This window comes from Drosophila ananassae, chromosome XL (genome assembly GCF_017639315.1).
Source record: "Drosophila ananassae strain 14024-0371.13 chromosome XL, ASM1763931v2, whole genome shotgun sequence".
NCBI lineage: Eukaryota > Metazoa > Arthropoda > Insecta > Diptera > Drosophilidae > Drosophila > Drosophila ananassae.
In genome coordinates, this window is record NC_057931.1 from 14,933,926 (window position 1) to 14,946,662 (window position 12,737).

Below are 12,737 nucleotides of genomic sequence, written 5' to 3' on the forward strand. Positions count from 1 at the left end.
ACCAGGGATGCAGAGGGACGTGAGGAAATATGTCAGGAAATGCGAGTCACGCATGCGGTATAAACCGAGCCAGATGTAGGCCGCAGGGAAAATGTTAACACAGGTCCCAGAGGAGCCGTGGGCGACGGTATGTGCGGACTTCGTGGGACCGTTGCCGAGGTCCAAGCATGGGAACACCATGCTACTGGTGATGATCGATCGGTTCTCAAAATGGACAGAGATGGTCCCAATGCGGAAAGCCACAACAGATACGCTGCAGAAGGCAATCCGCGAAAGGATCATCGCTAGATACGGGGTGCCAAAGGTGATGGTGACGGACAATGGTGTCCAGTTCACCAGTAGGAGCTTCAAGAAATTTCTCGAGGAGCTCGGAGTTCGTCATCAGTTCACCGCACCATACACCATACACGCGCGGCACAGGAGCAGGCCCTGCACTACAACCTCAGGAGGCGGGAGTGGAGCTCGAAGATCGGCGACACGGTGTGGGGTGTGGGGTTTTAGCCCACGTAGGTGAGCTAAAAGCTCAGGTGGAGCAATCGGCACCGCAGGCGTAGGACAGAAGGAAAAGGAGAATATACAATCACCAATAAGGGCAACAATAAAAGAAAAAAAAAAAACAAACAAAAACTACAGAACACATACACAACCTCGGACCTCTGGCGGTCCGTAAATGTACCTGTAACTCAGAGTTGATAAGTATTACCGACCTAGTTAACTACGGAATTGTTGATAACTGCCGGACGAATGCGTCTCGAAAGATCAGTCCATAAATGATGCATCAAGATGTATTAAAAGTACAAATTAAAGATCAACAAAAATCCCCGTCAAGCTCCAAAACGGAGAATACACACACAATCACGGAATTACACGAACAACCGGAGAAAGGAAGAGACCCACAACGGGAGCATGGATGTAGACAAAAGAACCGCAAGAACGGATCTATTCCAGGCGGCAGGCCTATAAAAGGCAGCGGTGGACACCGGCCGGCCTTCTTTTTTTTCTACAAAACGACCATGGACGCTACACAGGCGCCGTCATCCCACGCATCGCCGATGGTCTCCTCCGACGAGAGTGACCTGGAGATCCTGGACCTGCCAGGATGGGACGTCCGGCGGCTCCAGGCGACAAGGAGGGTCCTCCGGGTGATAGCCCAGGGGGCCAACGGAGTGAGGGCGATCCCGGTGGGCAGAGCAAGAACGGAGAAGGAGGACCACCGGCCCAGTTTGGAGCTGCTGACGAGGCAAAGGAGACGGAGGAGGAGCCAGGAGAGAAGGGAGGCGGACGCAACCCTAGCACTGGCAAGGGCCAGAGGAAGGTTGGCCGAGGAAATGGTCAAGGAGGCGGTTCGTCGATGGAAGGCGGAGGCAGCTGCTGGGCGTGCCGCAATGCTCCGAAGAGCGGCGCGCCGGAGATGCCAGCAAAGCAGGGCCACGCAGCGGGGCCGCTGGGGCAGGAAGGAGGCGCTAGACGCAAGGATAAGGAGGATGACGGTGCCACGGGAGTGGCCAAGCCGAAAGTGGCAGCCCGCGAGGCCACCCACCCCGCACCCGCAGGAGCGGAAGGAGGAGGAGGCAGAGGAGGAGCCGTGGACGCGAGGTCCATGGGTGTGGCCAGCCCCGACGGAGAGGCCGAGGCTGGAGAGGCAGATTTCCTGCCCGGAGAGGAGGCCTCCTAGGCCGGTGCTCAAAAGAGCTGAATCGGCAGGAGACGGAGAAACAGTGCCCGAGCACAGCTGGCCGCCAGAGCGACAGAAAGTCGAGGAAGAGGCCAGGTAGGTCTGGCAGGTTGGGCAAGAAAGTTTTCGGGTGCGAGGAGGACAGAGAGGAATACAATAACACAAACAAAAGGAAAAAAATATATAATAAAAAATTGAAAAACGAAACAATTACAAAATCACAAAAAGGGGGATGGGGAGGTAAACAAAAAAAGAAGGAAAAAAAAAATATCGAAACAAAAAAGAGGAAATATAAAAAAAAGAATATAAAAAAAAAATAATATTAAAAAAGGAAAACAATATATTGAAAAAGAAAAAAAAATAAATATATAAAGAAAAACAAACGTGAAAAAAATACATTAGAAAAATTAAAATATGCATGAAAAAAATTTATAAAAGTATATAAAAAAAAAGAGAAATTCCAAAAAAGGTAGAAAATAAAATATAAAAATATGCATAGAGAAAAACAAAACATACTAGAAAAATATGAAAGAGGAAAAAATATGGTTCGAAAGTATATATATGAGGGAGAAAATAAACATCGGAAAAACTTAGGCATTTAGGGAAACGGAAGGTGAACGACCCTAACATCACTCGAAGAAAGGGGAAGTGGATAAGGGTATCCACAAACAAATTATGCACACACAAAAAAAAAAAAAACACAAACAAAACAGAAAAAAACATGAAGCTGGAGCCACGGAGCTTCTGCCGCGCTCGAAGATCATAGGAAACAGCGGGGACGGCGGGGAACGAAGCGGCCGGCGACTGCGCAGCTGTGTTTAGAAAATGCACAAAACACAGAAATCCATTTGGAATGACCAGGGGGGGGTCGCGGGGTATCTGGACGAAGTCCGATGACCGGCACAAAAACAATGCGGATCGGAGGCCCAAGCAGGGCAATCGGGGGAGGGGCAATGAAGAAAGCCCGCCGATAGAAAGACGGCGGGATTGGAGGAAGCTAACGGAGAAAGTAAATGAGCGGAGGATTAACGGCAGGAAGTAGATTTGCAAGGATTAACGGGCGTCTCTGGCACTATAAAAGGAGGGCCCCTGGAGCAAATCGAGACCGAGTCTTTTAGGGAAGCTGGATGAGTTGAGTGAAAGACCCCCAGTGGGTAAGTCTGACATTCGAGTAGGAAAGTTTCCTTAGAGGAATTAGGAGTACAGGCTAAAGGACCCCCCGTGGGTAAGTCCGACAGTCTTAAGTGCGGGCTTTAAAGCGAGTGAGCAAGGATCTTCGTTTAATAGCTTAAGGACCCCCTGTGGGTAAGTCCAGCGGCGGTAGGCCATTCAAGCAAGGCGAGTTTGGAAGCGAGTGGCGAACGCGACCGGGGGCGTGTCCTGTGCGGTAGGTAGGCCCTTCGTGCCCTGATCGGGCCGCTAAGCAGCGAGGAGCATATCCGGCCCGGCGTATGCCTGGGAGGTGAGCCACTCGGTCTGTTAACATGGATTAGGTGCCGGCCACGGCGAAAGGGCAATTGCAGCAAGCCAAAGATTTCGAAGGTCCACGGCACCCATAGAGGAGGAGCAGCAACGGCAGAGGCGACGACGAGGGAGCGACGACGACAACGAGGAAGCAGCAGCATCGACGAGGGAGCATCAGCGTCAGAAGCAGCAGCATCGACGTGGGAGCATCAGCGTCAGAAAAGCAGCGACGACGAGGGAGCGGCGGCGACGGACGAGCCGGGGCAGCAGAAGACCAACGCAGAAGATGGCAGCAACAACACAGGCCCCACAACCAGAGTCCGTGAGTCCGTACGAAGGGAACCGTGAGCCGTTTTGGCGCCAGGCACCAAGACCGCACGACCTGCCGGGCGCAAGCTTTGGGAGGGCGTGTGTATTGGCACCAACCCGGAGCGGGGATCGGGGATCAACGGGAGGGCGAGCGGTCGGTCGGCTGAGCCATGCAGCCGGTGAGATTCTCTTATTCTTTGTAAAGTAAAGACAATAAAGGGGATTTGATTGAAACGAAGCATTCTGTGTTATTTCTGGGCTCGGGCGATCACGTCGAATCTATAAATTCGGTGGAACATACCCTCAACCTCTGTGAGCTAGTCGCGCTGTTTGTTGCGAACAAAATATAGCAAAACAGTTCGTTACAGCTTTTACTGTTGTTTTAGGGTCATCCCTCCACAATATATATTGAAATTTCTGATCTTTATGGTTTATTTTAATTTGTCAATACATTTTCTCTTTTTTAAAATTCGTTGCACATATTTCCGATTCTAAGTCATTGCTATCTTCTTCTTCTACCTCCCAATATCGGTCCATTGGTTTGAGCTCGATACTGGTTGTTACAATTGACTTACTACCCGTGGATTTCGTGCATCCGGCTGCTGTCAATCCAAAGATAGTTTTTTGCCCAAGAAGCATACCCTTTTTGGTTATCTCCGGCAGTAAAATTTGTGGATTTAAATCCAATAACCAATCCGCACCAGGTCAATTCGACCATGTTTATCGAAATTGGGATTCGCTAAATAGAATCCTTCCCAATCCAATTTATTTATAAAAATTTTATTTGTGGAAAGACATTTCATTAATTTTGGCATTAAATTTGGCATTTCATTAATAATTGCGTTTGTGCTCACTTCTTTTGAATATTTCATATTATTCTTGAATTCCAATTTTAATTTGTGATTTGAAACACAGGCACTTGTTGCTGATGCACCACTTATTTCAGTGTGCGCTTTTATTTTTGGCAACTTAAGTTTTTGTGCCGCTTCTTTAGAAATTAGAGTGCTTTGTGACCTATTGCAATCAATGCTCTAAATTTCCCGAATTCCCCATCTTGACCTGAACTTAGGCTGGTTCACAGGTCATGCATGTATTTACATTTTCTTTTTTAAATTGCAACATGCTATGATGTAATTTTTGACAATACGAGCATACTAGCTCGCTTGTACATTTTTTGTTTGAACTGTGAAAATCTGTAGCACAAATTTAATTTTTTAATTATATCCGTTCTTTCCTGGGGACTTAATGCTTTAAATTTATAGCAAACAATTAATTGATGCCCGGGCATTTGGCATATCCGGCAAGTTTGGTTATTTGTGTGATTATTTTGTATTATTTTTCTAGTTGGTAACTCCAACTGATGTCAACGAACTAAGCCGTTGATCTAAAAATTCTGTGACATCTTTTAAATTGTGGATGGTTTGCTTTGAAACGCATCATATAAATTGATTCATTTATAGAATCAATTGTATTTTTTAAATGGCCATATGAGTCCGAATTTATTTTTGGAAGCTCAATGAGGCGATTCAGTTGGTCTGAAAATATTTTTCTATTATTCTCATACCTTTTTATGAGCAACTTCCAGGCTGCATCATAATTGTTGCCTGAGCCAAGCAATAAATGGAAGACCACATTTCGTGCTTCCCCTTTTAGAGCACTTTTAAGGTAGCTTAGCTTCAAGGATGGACTTAAATCCATTCTTGAATGCACAAGCTCCTTGAATAACTTATAAAAATGATCCTAATCTTTGGAGTTTCCAAAGAAACTGGGAACCTCAATTTTTGGTTGGGTAGGTAGTTCGCCCATTTTAGGGCTACTACCTTCTACCTTTTCTAATCGACTTACTTTTATTTTATTATTCATTAGCTCAATATGTATTTCAACATCTTTTTGAGCTCTATTATTTTGGACATAAATTTGTTATTAAGCCCCTCAATATTTATTAAATCGGACACTGTTTCTACTCTGCTGAGAAATATTTTTAATTTTTGAATTCTTATTGGAAAGGTTTCAGATTTCCTTTCCTGAATTTCTATATAAGTTTGCTCGAGGTAATCCTCGAGATTCTTTATAGCACCCTCAAACCTAGATAAGAGCTCATCCTGGCCAATAATATTTTTAATTTTTTCCTTGGCGGACTTAAATTTTGATAGCATGCTATAGAAATTTTTTTTTTTTAAATAATCGTGCTCTACAGCACCAAATGATTGCGGTTCGTAGAGGTTCATAGCTCAATATTTTTTAGTGACTCGCCATCTTCTAAATAGGCATTTTTCCTAGTAGCGCATCAACTTGCCGGGTGAGACGCACCTGGTCTTCTATAATTGTAGTTTTTTCTTTTTTAGATTTTAAATTTGTTTTTTTTTGTTTCAATTAACCAATCGGCCTACACAAAAATAATTTTACTTTTTATATATTTTCATATATATTTTTTATTCCGGTGTCGTTCCGGAAAAAACACAATAGAAAGAAACAAAATATTTATTTATTTTTGTTTTTTCTTTCTATGCTCATTTAAGTTATAAAACTGAAAAGAAAAAAAAACTTTGGCGATGACTATAATTGCTGCTTTTGTTTTGATGATTTTGTTGTCGCTGCGCTGTTGATGCTGCTTCTCCTTGGGATGTCACTGCCGGTTTGGCTGATGTTGCTTCTGATGTTGGTGTCGCTGCGGATGTTGCTTCTGCGTGGGTCACTGTTGCTTCGGCTGATATTGCTCCTGCTTTTGTCGCTCGGATGTTGCTTCTGCTTGGGGTGTTCACTGCTGCTGTGACTGATGTTGCTTCTGCTTATGTCACGGCTGATGTTGATGCTGATGTTTTTTTTGTTTTAATTTTTGTTTTTAATCACAATTACTTTTTCGGATACGCCAACACAAAAATAATTTTATATTTTATATATTTTCATATATATATTTTTCATTCCGGTGTCGTTCCGGAAAAAACACAATAGAAAGAAACAAAATATTTATTTATTTTTGTTTTTTCTTTCTATGCTCATTGGCATTTATATTATTTTATCTCTTGGGGGGAAACAACAGAGAAATACGATATTTTAACTGGGCTCTTTTTCACCCAGATCGCAGTCTTATTTTTGATTTACCCTGGGCCAGTACATAGGTGCCAGTATTTTAAACCTGAGTCTCTTACCACAGGGGAAAAAACGTCAGGGTGTCCCGAAGGACCAAATGTTAAGAGGAGCCCCTTATATTAATTAGGTGTTACTCCAAAGAGTTTCGTGTTTAAACTGTTTTTATTTCATACAATTCTCTTACAAGAAATATACATTAAAATCTTAAATCTAGTTAAAACTACTTATCAACGCACTGCACGCTGACATGCTATGTGGCCCTTTTCTGCTTCAAGTTGTGACGAACACGGTGTAGTGGATACCGATTGGTTGCATACTCTGCCTACGGGAACGGCCTAGCTCAGAGAAGAGGCAAGGGGGTCGGTTACTTCCTAATCAGCATCACCGCCACACAATAAAAATTTGTAGACAGAGTTAGGAAGAGGGTTACAGTCCTTTGGAAGGATACGAAACCCAAACCCCATGCAAGGAATTACTAAGACGACTCTACAACACCCCTTTCAATGGAAGTATTCGTAAGTTCGTCGAGGATCTAGAATATAAAATATTTATCATAACAAACAAATTGTCATTAGAAAACAATAATTTAAATACAATGATTTATAATAATGCCATGAATAATACTGTTAAAGATGTAATAATGAGAAAATTTCCTGGCAGGTTATTCATGACATTAGCAAGGCACAATATAACTACAGTCAGTAAACTTAAACAAGTAGCACAACAAGAAGGTTGTTATGATTCTGGTTCTGATAAAGTTAAATCACAACATAATTCAAATCAAAACGGACAAGATAGGAGAAATTATCAAAGAAATAATAATTTCCAAAGAAATAATTCTTTTATAATAATAATAATCAACAAAGTTATAATCAGCAAAGTAACTATAGACAACCGAATAATTTCAATCAACAACAATTTCGACAGGAATTTCAGCAAAACTTAAATCAAGGTAGAGCTCAGAATCCTATGAATTATCAACAGCCAACATCTTCTTTACGAGGTACTAATTCTAACAAACCAGTGAAGAGTCAGCGTGAATATTCAAGCGATCAATCTAAAATGGAAATCGAAAATTTTCATCAAATAGCCTCGGATCCAATAAAACAAATAGAAACCCTTACATCAGAATAACTATTAACAATCGCCCATTTAAATGTGTAATAGATACAGGAAGTTCAATCAACCTAATAAAAGAAAATTATTTTAATTTTCCACAAACATTAAAAACGTCAGAAGTGCAATTAATGGTGTAATTAAATTAAATAAGTCCGTAAATTTCAAATCAAGTAAACTTTGTCCGATCGATCAACCATTTTGGGTTCACAATTTTTCGCAAAAATATGACATATTGATAGGAAGAGAGTATTTAGAAGCATGTGAAGGAATAATTAATTATAAACAGGAAACAGTCACTTTGAGCGGATTTGTTTTTTCCATGATATATAACCACGAAGATTTTAAGAATTCCGAAATGGAAAAATTGGAAGATTATCTCAGTCCACCTTCATCTGAGGATATATCTTTTAATTTTGCAATTAATAATGACTTAGAAGAATATAATAAATTTCGAATAAATCATCTTAATAAAGAAGAAAGAACTAAATTAAATAACATTTTATTTGAATTTAGTAATATCAGAGTACAGAGAAGGTGAAAATTTGACCTTTACCAGTGCTGTAAAACATTCAATCCAAACCAAACATGAAGATCCTATTTACAAAAAACCTTATAAATACCCCCAAGCTCATGATCAAAAAGTCGAAGTCCAAATAAAAGAAATGATAAATCAGGGAATAATACGTAAATCGAAATCTCCTTATTGTTCTCCTATATGGAAGGCCCAAAGAAAGAGGACGCATCAGGGAAAAAGAAATTTCGAATAGTAATAGACTATCGAAGTCTAAATGAAATAACTATTGATGATAAGTATCCGATACCAGTTATGGATGAAATACTTGACAAACTTGGAAAGTGTCAATATTTTACAACAATTGCAATTGCAATGTTTTTACAACAGAAGGAATAAAGCCAAACCCCCAAAAAATTGAAGCAATACAAAAATTTCTAATACCAAAAGCCCAAAAAGAAATAAAATTATTTTTAGGTCTCTGTGGATTTTAAAGAAAATTCATACCTGAATTTTCGAAAATTGCAAAACCCATGACTGTAAACTTAAAGAAAGATTCCACTATAAATTCAGCAGATAAAGAATATTTAGAAGCATTTGAGAAATTAAAACTTCTCATTACATCAGACCCAATTTTAACTTACCCTAATTTTGAAAAATTATTTTCTTTAACAACAGATGCTAGAAATGTCGCCATAGGCGCAGTATTATCACAAAATCATAAACCTATTTTTTATGTTAGTAGAACTCTTCATGAACATGAAATTAATTATTCAGCAATAGAAAAAGAGCTTCTGGCTATAGTCTGGGCCACTAAATATTTTAGGTCTTATCTCTTTGGTAGAAAATTCGAAATTCTTAGCGATCATAGACCATTAGTTTGGCTTCATAATATAAAAGAACCAAATATGAAACTATAAAGATGGAGAATAAAATTAAACAAGTTTGACTTCACTATTAAATATTTGCCGGGAAAAGAAAACCAGGTAGCTGATGCTCTGTCAAGAGTGAAGCTAGCAGAAAATTTTTTTGAAGAATCACCGGATAGTACCCAGTCATTACCCACAATAGCAACAGTAGACAAATTGAATTTCATAGATGAAATTCAAATGAAGTTAAATTGACCCAATACTTTCATAAAACCAACCTTAAAATAATTTATAAAGATATGACCCATGAATATGCAAAAGAATTAATTAAAGAATATTTATGCACCAAAAAAAGTGTTATTTATTTTCCGTGTGAGATGGACTCCATAATATTTCAAAATGTTTATATAGAGATTATCAGCCCAAATAACTTAACCAAAGTTATGAAAACCAGTATTACACAATATTAACAGATGTCCAAACATTCGCCGAATTCAAGGAAATTGTCCTTAAAGCTCACGTAGAATTATTACATCCAGGAATAGAAAAAAAAACAAGCCTTTTTAAAGAAAAATATTATTTTCCCGATTATCAGAGATTAAATAAATTGAGGTAGAGAAATCACACACTTTAAATCGAAATTTAAAAAGACAGCTTAATACAATTATTACTTATATAATAACTTTATTATGTCTTATATATCACACCAGGAACATAGATATCAATCCAATTCAAGCAAAAAATGGATACCTAATTTTCCAAACAGGTAACATAGATCTGCCCACTAATTATGAATATCATTGTCTCACAGTCAATTTAACTAAAACTGAAAAAACTTATAAAGATCTAATGGAACAAACACAAGAATTCGAACATTTGGATCAAATTCAATATCTAAAAGAAAAATTAAATAGAGAAATGAACGGAATCAAAATTGCTCATAGGTACTTTTTATAAATATTTATTTGGCACATTAGATTAACAAGATAGGGAAGAATTAGAATCAAAAATTGATAACTTGTCCGAAAATAGTATTCAGATCAACGAATTAAATAAAGTAATTGATGCAATTAATAAAGGAATATAAACAGTCAAGCGTTTAAATGAAAACCAAAACGAAAACCAAACGTTACCAATCCTTATTTTCAATTTACAAGAATTTACAGAATACATAGAAGACATTGAATTAGGAATGCAATTTACAAGATTAGGCATATTCAACCCAAAACTCCTAAAACATGACCCGCATAAACATATTAATTCAGAAAAATTGTTAAATATCAAAACATCTACTTGGTTACAAGTTAATACTAACGAAATATTGATAATTTTTCATATTCCTCGTACTATCTGTTGAGCTATCAGAATTTTGATAGCGACCGAATTAATACACAATCCACAATTCGATTTCAATATTTTTATTGGGTCAATTTAACCCCAAAACAAATTCCGCGGCCGGTCCAAAACAATGCCGAATTACAAGTCATAAAGCTCCACCAAAGCTCCCAAACTGCATGCGCTACAAAAGAACAACAAAGCGCATGCGAGTCTGGGAGAAACAAAGAATATGGAGCAGCTGATAACGGGCAATTAGTGGACCGCTGCGGCTGGTTACACTGAGAGAATAGAAATAGAAATAATTATGATTTTTGATGCTGGCACAAGTCCCAACATCCTCCCCCCGTTGAATTCCATATTTCAACAAAAAATCCTTAGGGGCATGGGACAGCTTCATCACATACTATTGCTGATGATCTCAAGGTCCATAATTCTCAGTTGCAGGCTGCCGTGTCCATCCAGATCCAGAGAGCGCTCGAGCCAGGCGTCAATAGAGTGGCGAAAGTGGAAGGAAACTTCTTTCCGAAATAGCGCGTAGGCGCACCTTTCGATTGCAGGATCGGGAGCCTTCACGGCTGGAGCAGCAGCCACCTTGGCAGCTGCAGACGGCGGCAGCAGCGATGCGGGCGACCTCCCCCCATTGGAAGGGTGCAGGCTAGAGTTCAGAATGGAGTCAGACCTGGGTGCTGACTTAATCGGCAACGGTGACAATAATCCAAATCCCGAGCCTGATGAGGGATTAAGTTCAGCAGCTTCAGAAAATCCGTCGCAGACAACTGCCAGATGCGACGTTGAAATAGCGACCACGGGGGGAGCGGTGGATAGCAGGGGCACTGATGAGACGCAATTGGACACGTCCTGGCTATCGTGATCCTTGTTCAGGTTTCGCTCCAATTTAAAAACCTGAGAACCCGATTGGATGTCGCAGTCCAGCGGGTAATCCTGACTGCATGAGCGACGCTTTTCCAACAGACCATCCTGCACCTTCACCACCGCTATGGTTGGTTCTGCCATTGACGAAGCAGTGGGACCACTGGGGCCGTCGAGACAAGTGGAGTGTGCAGGTACCCTCATGGAGTGCTTTGCCATTCCCACCTGAATGTCAAAGCGCACATCAGCGGCAAGCTGGGAGAACTTCCAGAATAATTCACTCCCAACTTCAACAGAGCTCAATCGCTCTAACTCATCCTGGAGTGTGGTAAATTTCTTGCGCAACGCAATTTCCAACGGCTCCAGTACCATGATGGTCAAATCTTCCTTCTGAACTGCAGCCTTGACCTTGTTATGCAGGGCTTCCATCTCCTGGTAGGTCACCTCTGCTCTTCGCCGCAAAAGCCTTTCCCTGCTTGCAGGAACCGAGGCACTAGCTACATCTCCAGACTCCATTATGCAATTTGTTTTTGTGCAAGGTGCAATGCAATGGAAACAACAGCAACAAGTTTTCCTTTGCAAGGTTTCCTTTAAGCACTTTAATGATCACAAATCAATTAGAGCGCGATCACGTCGGGGTCACCAATGTTGAGCTATCAGAATTTTGATAGCGACCGAATTAATACACAATCCACAATTCGATTTCAATATTTTTATTGGGTCAATTTAACCCCAAAACAAATTCCGCGGCCGGTCCAAAACAATGCCGAATTACAAGTCATAAACCCTAAGAGCTTGCGCAGAAGCTCCACCAAAGCTCCCAAACTGCATGCGCTACAAAAGAACAACAAAGCGCATGCGAATCTGGGAGAAACAAAGAATATGGAGCAGCTGATAACGGGCAATTAGTGGACCGCTGCGGCTGGTTACACTGAGAGAATAGAAATAGAAATAATTATGATTTTTGATGCTGGCACAAGTCCCAACACTATCATTAAAACCCCCATTTATAAAATTTTACCGTATCCGGATCAGAATCAGAATATAATAACCGAAACATTGCATGATAAATATTACATAAAAAATCAGCAAGTCTTTAAGGTCTCTTAAGACAAACAAATACAGAATGTAGATATACAAAAATGTACAAGAACTTCGAATTAAAATATATTGAACCTAACATTATAATAACATGGAATTTGCCAAAAACTTTGTTAAATCGGAATTGTATAAATAAAGATCTAATAGCAGAAGGAAACAATATAATAAAAGCATTCAACTGTTCTATACAAATAGAAGATGTAATAATAACAAATTCTATTCTTGATTGAAAATTTTTTATAACCCAAACAATTTTATTAATACTACTTGCAAAAATAATTATTATTACAATCATATATTTGATTTATAAATTAAACATCCCAAGAAGAATAATAATTAATTATAAAAAACAAAAGATTATCCGAAGAAGATACTAAAAGTTCAGAAAATA

General features: G+C 39.8%; 1 protein-coding gene across 1 annotated transcript; it reads left to right on the forward strand.

Moving 5' to 3' along the window:
- Nucleotides 1-1,099: 1,099 nt before the first annotated feature.
- On the forward strand, nt 1,100-1,675 carry LOC26513898 (collagen alpha-1(I) chain). Its single transcript, XM_014905868.3, has one exon. It carries the CDS (start codon nt 1,100-1,102, stop codon nt 1,673-1,675), a length of 576 nt encoding a protein of 191 aa, XP_014761354.3.
- Nucleotides 1,676-12,737: the final 11,062 nt, after the last annotated feature.

Excerpts from the sequence above, each read along its gene's own strand:
- LOC26513898 (XM_014905868.3), top strand. The coding sequence starts at position 1,100 with ATGGGACGTCCGGCGGCTCCAGGCGACAAGGAGGGTCCTCCGGGTGAT.